Raw genomic sequence first — 17277 nt, 5'->3', positions numbered from 1 at the left:
GTGACTGTGGCAAAAAGAGAAAGCCAGGGGCACCTGAATGGCTCAGTCAGTAAAGTGCCAGCCTTTGGCTCAGCTCGTGATCTCAGGGTCTTGGGATCGAGTTCCACATCAGGCTCCCTACTCAGTGGGGAGCCTGTTTCTCCCTCTCTCTCTGCCACTCCCCCCTCTCATGTACTCTCTCTCTCCCTTTCTCTCTCTCTCTCTCTCAAATAAATAATTTTTTAAAAAATCTTTTAAAAAAGAGAGAAAGCCATGGTATTTGAGAGAGGAAAAAAAGCTATGTACATATGAATATATATACTTAAAAACTAAAATGATTTAAAGCCCTAGCATTCTAGAGTTGTGTTGCTTCAACCATTCTATGGATTCTGAAAGTATTATTGTGTAACTGCATAGGGTACTAATCCAGGTTAACTAAGATCTAGGCATTTTTAAATGATTTGGTTATGTTCAATATACTCAGTTTTGAAAGGCAATGGAGTCTCAAATACATTTTAGAAAGATTTCTTGAAGAAATAATTGAAGTTTAAATGGTCTTAGAATTGGGGAAGTTCAAACTTCAGTTATGTAAGACTTTAATTTTACTACATTATTGCTTAAAGACGTCTGATCAATGTATTTTTCCAGTTGAAACTTTTAGAGTTAAAACTACATATTCTAACAAAAGGTGAACTATGGATACTGTAGGCAGTTAGTTATGTTTCCTAACATGCTAATTTAAAAACAGAAAAATATCTGTCTACTGCTTACTGCGTCTTACACACCCAAAAAAAAAAAAAAAAAGGATTCTCAAGAGAGTGAACAGTGACAGACTGAAAATTGCAGATAAAACCACAAGTACACTCACTGTGGGAAGTATTATAGGGTCAGTGGCCTTGCTACTTTAGGCACTGCAAATATTTTGGCTTAAATTCAGACTCACACTCTGTAATTAGAAAGAACATTGCTACTCTCAGTCTCCAGCCAAGCCACATATGTTTGTGGTCTGTTTTATGAGGTTCTCATCGTAATTTGCACTGTGATCTCTCACATAAGACACTATGATAGGGACGATACACTTCTGCTGATCCTGCAGGGGCAACAAAGAAACTAACAGTAATCTCCAAATAACTAGTTCTGTTTCTTCCAGGAGTATCCTTAGACTCATACATCCAGGGCCTTTTGGTAAAAATAAAAAAAAAAAAAAACTCTAATAATAGATATTTTTAAACTATAAAATGTGATAGACATTCTTTAGTGAGGATCAGTGGGATCCCAGGAAGACCACAGAAGGTCTTCAGAGGGCTCATTAGCCTGCTGAAGTTGTTTGCCAAAATGCACATAATATGCACTTCACCAGGGAACAGATTCCAAGCTCTCATTCCATTTTCAAAGTGTCTGTGACACCCTTTTCCAAAAAAGAATATTTTAAAGATTAAAAGCTGCTGTTTTCAGTACACCTACAGGAAAATGTTGAGCATGTGTCCCATCGGTTGTTGGTTTTCTTTTCTTAAGATTGTATTTATTTATTTGACAGAGAGAGAGAGAGCACGCTAGCATACAGCAGCGGGAGTGGGGGAGAGAGAAGCAGACTCCCTGCTGAGCAGGGAGCCCGACTGTGGGGCTTGTTCCCAAGACCCTGGGATCACGAGCTGAGTCAAAGGCAGACCCTTAACCCCTGAGCCACCCAGGTGCCCCATGTCCTACCAGTTTTTAAGGACATTGGAGCCGACACATTTTACCAATTCTCCTTCTGTCACCAGGTTCTAGTCAAGTATTATCTGGATGGCCCAGGCCTTAAATTAACTTCAGAATAATGGATAAATCACCGGCTTTGGAAACAGACTACACGGCTCAAGTCCTGACTTGGCCACTAACTAGCTAAGTGAACTCAGTGAAATTTGTTGAGCTTTCAGAGCCTCAGTTTCCTTATTTGAAAAATGGAAACAATCATAGTATCTGCCTCATAGAGATGAAGTAAGGGTTGAGAAGATCAGGCAAGTAGTGTTTCACACGGTTCAGGACCCTACCTCTGACTGTACTGTTTCATCAGTTTCATCTTTGATGAGCTTTAATGAGTCATTAATAAAATCCTTAATTTTAAATAGCTGGGTTTTTAAAAATATTTATTTAGAGAGAGAGCATGTATACACACACACACACACACACACACACAAGTGGGGTGGGGGGGACAGAAAGAGAGGAATAAAGAGAATCTCGAGCAGACTCCCCCTGTGCAGGGCTCAATCTCATGACCCTGAGATCATGACCTGAGAAGAAATTAAGAGTCAGCTGCTTAACTGACTGAGCCGCCCAAATGCCCATTTAAATATCTATTTTTTAAATGCAAATTACCACCTAGTGATCTTTTCATTACAGTTAAAATTCTTTGTGTTTTCAACTCACTGCTATTAATTGTTATCAATATTCAAACTTTAGACACCTATATTGTGACACATCCAAATTTATTGTTTTGCTAAAAATTTTATATGTGAGCATTTTCACATTGTGATGTCTTTTGTTTGTTTTAACCCTGTAACTAAAAGAACAAATCTAACCTGTTAATGTACCATTAAAACATTATACAAGTTTTTAGGCCACAATATGAAATTGAAAAAGTACTTGAATAAACGTAAATAAATGCATTGAGTTTATGTGCCAAGAAATATAAAGCACTATGGTTGTCTGAGCTATTTCTCTTTCGATACAAGGATAAGAACTATAAGAAAATTAACAAATTTGTTTGAAATGTTGCTCTTTTTTTTCCACAGCTCTTGTAGTGAGATTCCTGACCAAACGGTTCATCTGGGAATATGATCCCACTCTTGGTAGGTCAAATTTTGTTTCCTCCTCTTTCCAGTCAAAGTTTATGACCTAAAAGCGGCAATGACATTTTCTTTTGCAACATTTTGAAGCACCTACCAGTTGCTTGGGAAGTGCCTTATCAAATCATGCAAAGTCTTTAAAGAAACTAGACATGTGTCTCATGCTGTCTGTGCTTAGAACCATGCAGGGTTTTCATGCATAGATGAAAAAAAAATAGGTCAGACTGGAGACGAGACAAGAAGGAAGTGGGTACAACATGATGCCCTCCCTTCGGGAAATGTAGTATCATTCATTCTAGTGGGAGAAGGAGGACACCAGTGGACAAGACTAATCTGGTGTGGAAGAGACTGGCATGCTGAGGGGAGTATTACAATAAAATAAACTGTCTGAATACTGATTTGGGGAAAACATAAAAATAAACTGTTTCTCTTCAGTGGATCTGAGTAAAGCCTATTTAAAAAAGAAAAAAAGAAGCAGCAAAAATTAATGTCTGTGGATCTTGAAAGTAGCATAATATTGATGTATGAAGCATTCATCATGCTTTTAAATAGTCCAAAACATACCTATACCTAGTCCAATAGATACCTATTTTGTTGTCATCCTCAAAACAATGCTGACAATCCCTGGGTTCTAATTTCAGCTTCAGATTTTACTCTGAAATAATCTTTTGAGTTTTTGTTCCTTACACATCTGGGACCCAGGCTGGTTTTGTAAAGGGCAACAACTTTTCAATCCAGAGAAGGAGGGAGAGACATTGTTTCCTTACCAGTAACAGGATCCAGGCTGAGCTGGCCTTAGAATAGTGTAATGGGCAATTATTCCTTTTTTTTTTTTTAAATTTCATTTTGTTTTGATTTGGTTATGACTCCAAGCTTACAAGTGTTCAGGTAAAAAGGGATATTTCTTTCCATATATGCCTCCTTTTATTGCTTTTATTCACTTATTCAGCAAATATCATAAATCATCTCCTATGTATCAGATTATTCCAGGTGCAGAGGATACATCAATAGGCAGGAAAGGAAAGCCTCTGGATTTTTGAACTAACAATCTAGTAAATACAGAAGAGTCAATAAACAAATATATGTCAAAAAGTGATAAATACTATGAAGAAAAACTGACCAGAGACAGGAATACAGAGTGATCTTTTAAGTTTATTTAATTTTTAACTTCTTGATCCATCTGGGACTTACTTTTGTGAGAAGTACAGGCTCAAGATCCAACAGTGTTTCCAAATAGTTGACAAATTGTCCTGCTACTATTTACTAAATAGTCCCCACCTTTTCTCCCTACTTCCAAACCTGTTTTTTTTTTTTTAGTACATTGGGTCATTTACATTAGGATGCAGCTCTAGATTTGCTTTTGTTTTTATATCCACCACCAATACCACACACTTTTCATAATTGTGCTCTTTAGAACATTTTGACACACAGTAGAGAGGTCTTCTTTCTTAAACTTTATACAAAATTACTTTGGCTAGTATTTCTAGTCTATTCTCTAAGGCCAATTTTTAAAACTCTATAATAGCATGACATGATTTTCTGGAATTGAATTAAAACTATAAATTACTTTGGGAAGATTCACCTCTTTATAGTATTCAGTTTTTTATGATCTAATAACATATCTATTTTTATTAGTCTTTACTTCTCTGTTTTTGCTTTTAAATCGTTTTTTAACATCAGTAATTTTTAACATGTTTTTAATATAAGTGCAATCTAATCTTAAAATGATATATTTGTATCAAACATGCACTTGTTTTTAAAAAATCATTTATTATCTATTTTTGTCCCACTCTCCTCTGATATTTTTATTACTTATATAAGCTTTACAAAGATTATAGTTCCTGAGAACCTTAATGGTTTACCGGAGTTCAGTAGAAAAATCCTGATTTTACTTAGCAATCCTAGTATATTTCAACAAAAGATGAAGCTTATAAAAAATTATCTCTTTTTTTTTTACCTCTCTGAATATGTTCCAGTAACTAATGTTACTATTTTTAGTCTTAGGTGAATCATTGTCCCTTTTGTTTTATTCCTTCTGAAAAACAACTGCTGTTAATAGAAATCTGCCTGCATTGGTTATTTATAATACAGGCTTCCCTCACTAGGAACAATGAAACTTTATTGAGTGACCTTGTACTGTACTGTTCAGAAAGGATTACTGCTGCTAAGCAACAAGAGCCTTGATCAGACTTCAGGAGTATCTGATGTATGACTCACTTCTAGGTGAGGGTTTCATTAACTCACCCTGGAAACTGGTGTGTGTGTGTGTGTGTGTGTGTGTGTGTGTGTGTGTGTGCATGCTAGAAGTCACCAATGTTCAAGCCTACAGGAGGTTCCCATCTATTTGATGCAAGATGAATCAAGCATTTCCTGGGCTTGACTTTACACTATCATAGCGTTTCAAAACCACCACGAGAAAGGAAAGCTACCATTAAAAAGCTAAGTGGCATATTTGCCAAAACAGCCTTGAATTCTGAATCCAGAGCCTTCTTCAAAAACCTGGAGCATACTATAACACTCTAAGTTAATTATACTTCAACAAAAATAGGTAGCAACATTTTTTAATCGTGCAGTGTTTTCAACCTATAATAGAATTACTGCTCCATGAGAAGCCAAAGACTATGAGCACCATTCGACATATTAGGGAAGTTGAATATTTACTGCTCTGAAGTACAACTAAGAAGAAAATGTTTGCATCTATAATAGCAAATGATTCCCGGACTTTTCATTTCAGTAGGTTTTGCTTTTTGGTCTTCTAAAGAGAGGTATTATCATAAGAACTGCCATTAGAGATACAAACAAGGCACAGAGGTGAGAGAGAACTAAAATTATTTAAAACTAATTTTAAACTAAATATTCTTTTTTTAAAAGATTTTATTTATTTATTCATGAGAGATACAGAGAGAGAGACAGGCAGAGACACAGAGGGAGAAGCAGGCTCCATGCAGGGAGCCTGATGTGGGACTGGATCCCGGGACCCCAGGGTCATGCCCTGGGTCGAAGGCTGCTGAGCCACCCAGGGGGTCCCTAAATTAAATATTCTATTTGCACTTGCATTTCATAGAATGGCAAGTATACTTAACATCCAAATGTTTTAAGGCTATAATCTAAGAAAAAAAGTTCAGTTCTTTACATTAGGCAATTTTAGTTTTCCTTAAATTTTTCTCATTTCGCAGTGAAATGTTTGTCAGGGATCAGAGCTGGTCTATGACTAGCATTTGAAAACCAGCACTGAAGCCTTTGAGGTTTGGGACTTGCACCATCTGACCAGCAAAAGTGCTTTATGGTGGTGAGTGTAGTGTTCTATTTGCAACAGGGTCTGTGTTCTGATTAGATCCCCAACAGGAACTGAATCCCTGCTTCTGAGAGTCCCTCAGAAGAGTGCTGATTGTGGCAGAGCATATGGACAAAGGCTTAGATGTGTATGGTTGTGTGTGTGTGTGTGTGTGTGTGTGTGTGTTGGTGTCTGGAGAAGAGAGAGACTGCATATCAGCACTTACCACTACTATTACCATCTTGGAGGCACCTTTTACTCTGTGTTCGAATGGATTATGGCATCTCTCTCTCGTTAGTAAAGGCTCAGATAGGAACGAGGGTAGGAATTGGGAGACAGACCCAATGACACTTGGATTTTGTGATTAGTTCTTCCTTCCTGCTTCACAGTACCCACTGTTTGGAAAGAAAGGTTTACACAAGAGACAGGCACACCCAGAACAAATTATCTGAATTGGATACTAAAACAGAGGTACTTAGCCAACTCATGAAACTATTCAGTATTGGCACAGCAGGGAACATTGAGGTCGTCATTAGGCAAATAAGGAAACAAGTCGAGTGAAGTAAATTCATCCCACATTATGTGGCTTGTGTGAGGTTAGACCAGTAACAGAACTCAAGTCAGTACAATTTCCACTGTAGCATAAATCAACATTACTAACTGCTGTTGTTACTGTACTGGCTAAATGTCCATATTAATATGTCGAAATACACAAAAAAAGCTAAATCAGTAAAGGATTAAGCATCTACAACATCTCTTTGAGCATCAAGTTCTCTTGGAGTATACAAAATATACTTCTATTGATAGAAATGTCACTGAATGCAGGTTTTAGATCATGTATTGTTCATATACAATGCAATTCAGATATAATTTTTAATATACCAAATTGCATCTTGAAACTAATATTGGTCTTTAGTGTATGATATTTTGGTTCATTTAGATATATGCCTTAAACAATCACCCCCCCCTTCCTTTTAAAAAGAAAAAAAGACTCGGAATTTCTATTTTAGGTTAGCATAAACAAAATAAAAGGTGTGTCCACTCTCCCCACATATACACATTTTCTCTTGTTTTAGAATGAATAGTGAAGTTTAATTCCAAAAAGTGCTTAATATGTTTTTTTAGAATTAGCTTCATTAAAGTTAGCGCTTAGAGGCACAACATTTTGCCTGCGTGGGCTATACTTCACTGTTTACATGAAGATATGGGTTTCTAATGAGAGAGAAAAGGCTTAAAGAGAAAAGGCTCAAAATGGCATGAAACCAATACTCAGCCTAGATGAAATCACTGCTACTCCCCGCTGCTATGTCTGTGGCAGACATTCCCTCATTTCCTGCATTCCATCATTTTCGTTTCAGTTAACAAACAGCCAAAGAATCACACAACTTCATACAATTTTCATTATATTTTATTTCCCCCCTACTGTGGCCTTCTGTGGTTGAAATACATATCCTATTTATCATGGAAGCAACAGAGAAAAATGTCCCTGTCTGTCAGACAACTTTTGGTGTAAAGAAATGGAAGAGAGCCCAGAACTCTGTTTTTCAGGCCCTAAGGCTGATGCCAGCCCTTTTAAAAAGGAAGGTAGCACAAAGGCCACCACAGAACAGTAGTGGAAGAAACAGAAATGGTATAGATCCTAACATGCATGCTGCTGTCTGGGCCTCTCCTTGTCAAACTGGAGCACTGAAGACGCAAAAGGAAGTAGTTAAGAGAACATGTATAGATGAGAAGTTGCTACACATGGTATTTTAGAGCATTAAATTAGCAAAATAATAATCTCTCATTTAACATAAAGAGTAGGAGGATGGAATGTTCTAGAATTGAGAATCATTGTACATACCACATACAGATTACCTATTCTAACAGAATAACAATACTGCAAAATATGCTCTTTTAAAATATATTGAACATAACTTCATTTTTAAATTGTACTGTTCAGAAAAGATTTCAGCCATGTGCCATGCCTATGGCAATGTTCATGACACAGGGCTGATGGCAGGCAGAAGGCTGGGTTATGCTACTTAGTTAAGCTTCCTTTCTGCAGTTTGTCTTTTAGGTAGGAGATTATATTTGTAGCAAAGTAACAAAAACTGTGGTTAAAAAAGAACTGCCTCTTGTGTCTCCCCACTCCTCCCACCCCAGTATATTGGTATCATCAAGAATTATAATTCTTGATTGCTTTTGGTGTGGTTTGATTAGTCTATTTTACTCCATTGGGATCTCAAGTTCAGTTTTACTGGTGAGAAGTCTAATGTCAATCTGAGTCATGTCCTTCTATAGGTGATGTGCTTTTTTTCTGTTGACCCTTTAAAATTTGTCTTTATCACTGATATCCCTAAATTTTGCTGTGATGTTTTATATATGTTTCATATATATATATATATATATATATATATATATATATATATATATATATATATAGTTTATATATGATGTTTTCCTTGTTTGTCCTTTTAGTCCTTTGGATCTGAACTGTTTCAAGACCTTCCCTCCTGGGAAATTCTCAGTTATTACAGCCTCAAGTATTTTCACTGCCCCCCCCAAGTGTATTTTATTCTCTTTGAGGCTCATTTTATAAGAGATAATAACATGTCTATTTCAATTATCCATCTCTCTTATATTTTACTTTTACAGTTTCCTTCTTCTTATCATGTACTGATGCCTTCTGAAAGAGTTCTTCAACCTGACCTTCATTGGCTCAGTCAATCATTTGTTGAGTTCATTATTTCAACTGTTTTAGTTTTTATACAGAGCAGTACCAGTTGGTATTTATTTTAACCTCTGGCCATGTCATGTGGTGAAAGGCACACTTAGACCACCCAAAGTTCTTGTATCTGCTGACTTCTCCTCACCCCAGTAGAGTTTGGGGACCTCTCTGATATTACCCTACCAGCCTTCAGCTGGCACTGAGCTATTGTCATTTTTCTACCTTGAAGAGGTAACATGAGCAGGAGAACTCTGCTTTGTTGCATCTCTCTCTGTGCAACCCAGCCCTCCTCTGCTTTCCTCACAACCACCAAACATGGAGCCTAACTGCCTTTTACTGCCACAAGGGTTTCTCATAGCTTTACATGGTCATCTTTTACATGAATGGCTTATCCACCTTATCTAATGTCCACTGCATTTCCAGGGCTGGAGTCTTGAAGGCAATGAACAACTCCTGCTTATATGTCATCTTGTCAGGTACAATAACTAACTGTGATTCCCTGAAACAGGATTTTAGGAATATCAAGGTAGAAGGCATTTTGTGGGAATCATTTTCTCAGTCTAGGATGTAGAGGCCTTATTTTAGAAGGAAGAGAACATCAGGAAGCTGGCCTCATAGGAGAATAAAATGAGCAAAGAGACAAAGATTCTCTCAGGTGATATACCCTCATGCTATATACCCTGAAAATCTGTGACTCGCACATGAGAACCTGTACTTCTAGGATTTCAAAGAGTATAGAAATGGCACATTCTTGCACATCCATCCTCTCCTCTCTAGGATGCACATTCCCTTATGCTATATAAACAGATGTACTTCTATGACAACTTTGTAATTTAAACATCAAATTAAATCATGAACTAATTTGCTTTTTTATCTTTTTTTGCTCATTCTCTCAGAATCCACCTATCGACACCAAGCAACCATCGATGATGAAGTTGTCACCATGGAGATACTAGATACTGCTGGTCAGGTGAATAAAGGGTTCAGATAAAAATTTCCTGGATCAAATAAAAATGAGATGTATACATGCATACTATGAATAAAATTAAGACACCTTCCTCCAACTAACTAATGATGCCTAAAGACTTTTCTCTTTGATTATCTAGTTATTTATATACTAACATATATGGAACAGCTTATGTATGCATACCTATATAAATTACCCAGTACTTTAGCAGGATGGGAGGAGGATTGAAAATACTATAACATCCAGATGACATCATCTAGAATAGAATTACCCACATATATTTTGGCACGATATTAAGAGGTTCATGGTTAAGTATTTTGAAATGCTCTGATAGAGTTAAACAAGTATTGTTATAGGGAAGTTCTCAGAGCCTTCTATGCCAAGGTATAAGATGAATCCTTAAGAGTTTCAGTATATATTATATTCTAAACTTATATAACCTCCAAATCTTTTTTCAGAATATTTTAGGAATCTCTCCTGTAATATTCTTTCCAGACTTCACAACATCCTATTGAAGATTTGAGCTACATAATTGTATAATAAGCAATCCATAACAAAGGAAGCTAACATAAATTTGTCCTAATGTCAGTCAGTTCTGAGATTACAGCTAGGTTCATAGCTAAGCTTAGTTCCCAAGAATAAAATGACCGATAGGAGTGAAAGTTAGGAAGCTGAAAGGTTCCATGGTGCTCTATCAGTGACCTATGACCTGAAGAAGACTTGAACTAATGTATTTAATCCAAGAAATGTTCTTGAAACCAGCTAGACACTTTTATTTCTCATCATCACCTCATTATATATGCTTTCCCTGCCACCCATCCCTGATTCTAGAGAGACATGGTAGGGACTTACATACCTGCAGAGTTATATAAGCCCATGTGAGCAATGCATTTTCAAATCTCGCATGCTGCTTTCCTAGGAAAGAGTGATCACCCCCTTTGAAAATCACTTCAAATGAGTTTCTATCATTATTGGGATGGTGTAATATTTTGGGGGTGTTTAGATAGAAAAAAAAAAGCCAAAAGCCCTTGGCTTTGAGTTTGACTCACTATACAATTTTTCACTGTTTTTCTGTCCCTGGTGCCCAATTGTTTATGATCCGCAGGCAAAAGAGATTAAAGCAAAAAACGAAATCAAAACCACTTACTAAGCTGTGCCTCTAAATCTGATCTCTAAAGGGTGGCAAAAGAGCTACTTGTTTGTTACCTATTTGCCGATTCTTTAATTGTGATGAAAAGCCTTGGAGGCAGTGCACTCAACTAAGATAATTTCTTTATAGTTCTTGTAATTATGGATTTAATAATATGTCCAGTAGAAAATTAGAAGCAGAAAGTAAAAGGTCTATGCAGTTAGAATGTTTTTAGTTCCTTGACATATCTGTCTGTGAGTAAGTAATGCTTCTATTCCAAGCTGATTGAGAAGGTAAGCTTGTATGGGCATACTATCAAGACATTTTAATGACACCAAACATAAAGAATAGTAATTAAGGACTAATTATTAGCATGAGCAACATCTATACACTGAAATGACTTCCAATTCCCCAACTGCCATTGTTTCCTTGTCAACAGGAAGATACCATTCAGAGGGAAGGACACATGCGATGGGGGGAAGGCTTTGTGCTGGTCTATGACATTACTGACCGAGGAAGTTTTGAGGAAGTTCTCCCACTTAAGAACATCCTGGATGAGATAAAAAAGCCTAAGAATGTGACTCTTATCTTGGTTGGAAACAAAGCTGATTTGGACCACTCCAGACAGGTTAGTACAGAAGAAGGGGAGAAGCTGGCCACCGAATTGGCATGTGCTTTTTATGAGTGTTCTGCTTGCACTGGAGAAGGAAACATCACGGAGATATTCTATGAGCTGTGTCGAGAGGTGCGTCGCAGGAGGATGGTCCAGGGCAAGACAAGGCGACGAAGCTCCACCACACATGTCAAGCAAGCCATTAACAAGATGCTCACTAAAATCAGTAGTTAGGTGGCTCTGTTCTTGAAAAGACCCTACTGAAGTGGGTCAGGTAATTAGAAACACTTTCTTGCCCATTTTTCCCCCTTCTTCGTCTCAAAATAAAAGAAAATACTCCATTCCTTGTTCTGACATTGAGAAATGTCTGGACTTCCCATTGTTCCCAGGTCTTCCATATGTTGAGAAGTTATAGAGTGTTTTATGCGATTTTAGTGCTGACAATTTCTCCCTTTCCTGCTTGAATAAGATCCACTCTATTGCTGTCTGAACCTGTAATCACCAGAGATTATGAAATGGCTGGGTTCATATTAAGCTATTTTTAGGCATCCTCACCTTGCTTCAATAGGTTGAAGGCTTTTCAAAGGCATTTTGAAATTCCATTCCTTGTCAAAGACTGCAAATGATCATCTTAAAAGTGTAAGATAATAGAAAATACAATAAAACCCCAGGAAGAAAGCTGAGATACTGGAGCAGGGAGTAGAACCCTAGTTCCTATTTGAAATGAGAATTTTCTTACTTATCTTAAATTATCTAGTTTTTCTTTTAGCCCTTATTCTGCTCTTAAATTCAAAGCTGTTGTCACAAAGTTTTCCACTGTAGTAGAGTTCCATTTCATTTTGAGTGGGTTCTCTCAATGAGCTCTTGATCACTGTACTCTGATTCTTCTGTCGCTTCAGTAAGATTTCATCATAAGAGAGGCAGCAGGATACTTCAATTCAGATCCTGCTGGGCTATTTCTCACCAAGCCCAGGGCAATGTAAAGACATTAAAAGTTTTTTTCACCAAACCCTGATTTTTATTGAATGCTAATAGAGGATTTAGAATTAGAGGTGTCTGATTCATTTATCTCTCCACTTATCATCTTAGCAGAAAGACAACAGTCCAAAACACAGGAAAATTAAGAATGAAGCTAAACTACCCTTCCATTGGGAAGCCAAGGATTTAATGCTAGGCACAGTAAGAAAAATTAGCTTCTGATTCATTAAATTGGCTATATGACTTCTAATATTTTGGATAAATTAATTCACTCAGAATTCAGAAAAGAATGAGTAATTAAAGTTCACTATACCTGGATAAGTGTGTGTAAAACAGATCCTTATATTGTGAAAGTACAGTCTGTAACTGATAAAACTTTATGATTTTTTTTCCCTATTATGCCCCCACATATCAAGATTTGGGCACTTTATTTTAGAAGAAAATATATATCTTTTACATATGTGTGTATTTATAAATGCATAGATATATGTATAAAAATTTGTAAGAGCTGGAGGCTTTAATTCACCAGTGCATTTGGACAACTTGGTGTAACTATTTTATGTGATCCAATAAAAAGCATAATTTTCACATTCTGTCACATCCAGCAGTCTTTCTTGTGATAACATGAAAAGTTTGTAATTTTAGAAGAGACGAGTAGACAATCAAATTGCAGAGTTGACAAAGCAGTGCATGTGATATAAAAAATAAGCTTCCATTCATAATAATAGCTCTTTTGGTAGAATGCTTAGGTGATATTTTAGGCACTTTGTGTATTATCTCATTGAATCCTCAAATACCCTATGCAAGAGATATTGCTCTGATCACAATTGCAGGGATTAAGGTATTGAGCCCCAAGAAAAAATGATTGCACAGCTATTTAGTAGGTGGAACAAGGATTTGAACCCAGAGGGACAATGTGACCATAGAGCCCATACTATTTATTATCCAATACAATTTATTAGTAGACTGACATATAGCTCTTCTTCTGGAGCTGTGGGGATGAAGACAAGGAAGAAGAAAATTTAGGGAAGATTTGCTTCACTTATGCTTTCATTCATTCATCAGGAAATATTTATATATAAGTTGGGCATATAACTTAACACAATTTATTCCATTTGTTAGCGTCTTAGCTGAGCATTGAAGAATACATACAAGCAACTCAGGAAAGAAAGATGGTGAGAATATTCTACCCAAAAGGAATAGCATGGAACCAAAATAAGGAGACATGAAAGGTCACAGAGTGTAGTAATTAAAAGCAATTGAGCCATTTATATCATTCTTTTTTTTTTTAATTTATATCATTCTTAAGGAAAAAAAAACAGAATGGAGAACAGAGGGAAGGAATTAAAAGAAAGAAAAAATAATAAGGCATTTGGGAATAAGAAAAAATGTCAAAAATGCATAAAACTGAAAATTTAGGTAACCAAATATTAAAGGTTACTTGGTAGGTAACCTGTGATTCATTTTCAGTAATGTCCATCTAGACAGGGTATAGAAGGGGAAAACAGAGTAAAATTCTTTTCTAAATGTTACCACCTTCTAGAATCACAACCTCTTTCACTGTCTCATACCTATACTTGCAGATGAATCTCAGCCAGTTCTTATAAAGAGTAAGCTCCTAAGGAGAGTGAAATACCTGGGTGCTATTTTGGGTCAAACACTAAGGAAATGAAATTCACAGTCAACAACACCAGCAACTTCCCTAGACATATACATACAAATCCAGACCTGTTAAAAATTCAAAGAACCACTGGCATACGTGCCAACGAGTAATTACAGAAGAACATGAGATTGCACAAATATAAATTAGTTTTTCCTCTCATGCCTCAGGCTTCTCCACAAACAAAGGTTATAAATAAGTTGGGGTTTTTTTTTTAGAATATTTTAATGATGGAAACCTGTGTGTTCTTGAATAATGGGTTGTTATCACCACATTACCACTACCAACATTTGCTGTTTGTAGTTGTTTTCCTTTTCTTCAAAAAACCTTATTTCTAAATATTGGGTTTGTATTCGTATGCCTCACAGCACTGAGAGAAGGAACCCATAATTCAGGATCTTCCTTTCAGATAACATGTATAATACACATACATAGATAAACACAATATTTGGGGTTCAAAGTATAATACCAACTAAGATTTCTTCTTAAATCAGCCTGTGTCCACTTTGAAGATTATAAGAAAGTGGCCAGTTCATTGGGCCAGATTTAATCAGAATAATTTTGAATTCAGTTGTCCTGAGCTTATTGGGGGATTCTGAGGAAAAAAATGACATAAATATATTTTCTCCAAAGATGTGAAATGCTATGTTTAGCATACATATATGTCTGTTTTTGAACTGTCTGTTCTGTTTCATTGGTGTATTTGTCTATTCATGCTCTAGAGCCATGATATTTAAAAATTGAGTCTGATAATATGTTAAAATAGTTCCTATTAGGTATCAAAATTAAGAATAAATGTTTTGGCTTGGGTATTACTCTGCTTTGATACTATACAACTGTTCTAAAATGGAATTTGAAGGAAAATTTGCTGTTTATGCTTTGAAACCAGTACCCTTTTTTTTCAGCTTTATTGAGATGTAATCAACATGAAACATTGTGTAAGTTTAAGGTATACAAGACGATGATGTGATACATATATATACTGTGAAATAATTACCACAATAAGATTCATTCATATTAATCACATCACATAATTACCTTTTTTTGTGGTGAGAGTATTCAAGATTTACCCTCCTAACAACTTTCAAGTATATAATACAGTATTGTTAACTGTGGTCACCTTACTGAATATTAGATCCCTGGAACTTACATTTTAAATGAAAGTTTGAAGATTTTGACCAACATTCCTACATCTCCCCCACCCCTACCCCTGACAACCAGCATTCTATGATCTGTTTTTATGACTTTTTCTAGTTTCCACATATAAGTGAAATCATATAGCATATGTCTTTCTCTATATGACATATTTCATTTAGTTTAATGTCCTCAAAGTCTGTCCATGTTGTCACAAAAGACAGGATTTCCTCCTTTTTTTCTGGCTGAAAATATTCAAATATGTGTATGCATGTATTAATTTCACTTTTTAGAAAATCTATTTATCCATTGATGAACACTTGTTTCCACATCTTGGCTACTGTAAGTAATGCTGCAATGAATGAACATGGGGGTCCAGATATCTCCTTGACATTAGTGATTTCGTTTCCTTCTAATATATACCCAGAAATGGGATTGATGGGTCATATGGTAGCTCTATTTGAACTTTATTGAGGAAATTCCATAATGGCTGTACTAATTTGTATTCCCATTAATAGTGCACTAGGGTCCACATCCTCACCAATACTTGTTGTCTCTTGTCTTTTGGATAATACCTTTCTAACAGGTATGAGGTGATATCTCATTGTGGTTTTCATATGCATTTCCCTGATAATTAGTGATGTTGAACATCTTTTCATGTGCCTGTTGCCCATCTGTATGTTTTTTGGAAATTTTTCTATTCAAGCTGTTTACCCATTTTTTATTTGGATTATTGTATTTTGTTATTATCTTGCTCTTGAGCTATATGAGTTCCTTAAACATTTTGGATGTTAATCCTTTATGTGAAATATGACTTTCTAATATTTTTTCCAATTCCATAGGTTTTTTTTTCTTTCTGTTGTTTCTTTTGCTGTATAGAAGCTTTAAGGTTTCATGTACTCCCACTTGCTTATTTTTGCTTTTGCTGCTTGTGCTTTTGGTGTCATATCCAAAAATTCATTGCCAGGATCAATGTCAAAGAGTTTTCTCTATGTTTTCCTTTAGTTTAGTGGTTTCAGGTCTTACATTTAAGTTTAATCCACTTCAAGTTAGTTTTATCAGTGGTATAAATTAAGGGTTCAATTTCATTCTTTTACATGTGAATATCTAGTTTCTTCAACACTGTTTGTTAAAAAGATTTCTGCATCTAGGGCCCTTTTACAATCTCTGGGGGCCCAGATTGCAATTTATCCTGCCTGGTTCCTTGCCAGCTTCCTGTGATGCAGGTGGGATAGAGATGATGCCTAGTATATAGGGCCCTTCCAGGACCTCCAGGGACACAGATGGGAGTGTCTCCTGCAGGGTCCCTGTGGCAGCAAAACTGGCCATAGACTGGATGGGATAGACTGGACCCCAGTTATAGGGCCCTTTCACAATCTGCAATCTGACCATATTTGGTGGGTTTTACCTCCAGGGTCTCCTGGACCACAGTTGAGAGGGGCTGGAGCCTGTTCACAGGCCATGTCAGGGTCTGTAGGTGTCACTGAGGCCTGTATGTCTATTACACAGGTGGGTGTGACTCCTCCTGGGTCCCTTAGCCTATGGTGCTGGTGACAGACTTAACACCAAATAGGGCTCTAGCTGAGTTCTCAGATATATAGAGCCTGTTTCTGTGTCTGTAGCTGGGATTCCAGTTGGCAAGTCGGCCACAGGCTTGTGAGCCTGTCTTCTCAAAATGTCTCTCCTCAGTCTTTGACCAACTATGGTTTCAGAATCTCCTACCTGGGCCTCAAAGTCCCCACAAAGGCACTTTTATCCATGAATAAATGCCAGATTTTTATTGTTGAGGGTAGAATACATGTGAGGGAGGTCTTATTCAGGCATCTTGCTGATGCCATTCCTAAACAAGTTAGGACTACTAGTTATTTGGAAGCTGAGCTTCATTTGCATGATTGTGAATGAAGCAAGATTTACTTTGCTTCAGTAGAGATAGATTTTCATTTTTAGTGTTAAAAGTATAGCATTCATCTTGCTATGATGGAGTAACAGATAGGAAATTTACCCTTAC

The 17277-nt window shown here is 36.5% G+C and overlaps 1 protein-coding gene across 6 annotated transcripts in view; it reads left to right on the top strand.

Annotated features, from left to right (window-relative positions):
* RERG (RAS like estrogen regulated growth inhibitor) overlaps positions 1–13073 on the top strand; it is a 113152-nt gene extending 100079 nt beyond the window's left edge. For 5 of the 6 annotated variants that reach the window (XM_038576897.1, XM_038576899.1, XM_038576900.1 and 2 more), the window contains 3 exons: positions 2751–2807; positions 9685–9758; positions 11324–13073. In XM_038576897.1, coding sequence (XP_038432825.1) covers positions 2751–2807; positions 9685–9758; positions 11324–11731 — 539 coding nt within the window. In that variant the 3' untranslated portion in view covers positions 11732–13073. Of the gene's footprint in view, positions 1–418; positions 568–2750; positions 2808–9684; positions 9759–11323 lie in introns of those variants that run through there. The other variant, XM_038576901.1, reaches the window with a different exon arrangement.
* The last annotated feature ends 4204 nt before the right edge of the window (positions 13074–17277 follow it).

Source organism: Canis lupus, chromosome 27 (assembly GCF_011100685.1).
Source record: "Canis lupus familiaris isolate Mischka breed German Shepherd chromosome 27, alternate assembly UU_Cfam_GSD_1.0, whole genome shotgun sequence".
NCBI lineage: Eukaryota > Metazoa > Chordata > Mammalia > Carnivora > Canidae > Canis > Canis lupus.
This window is presented reverse-complemented; position numbering and strand designations above follow the sequence as displayed.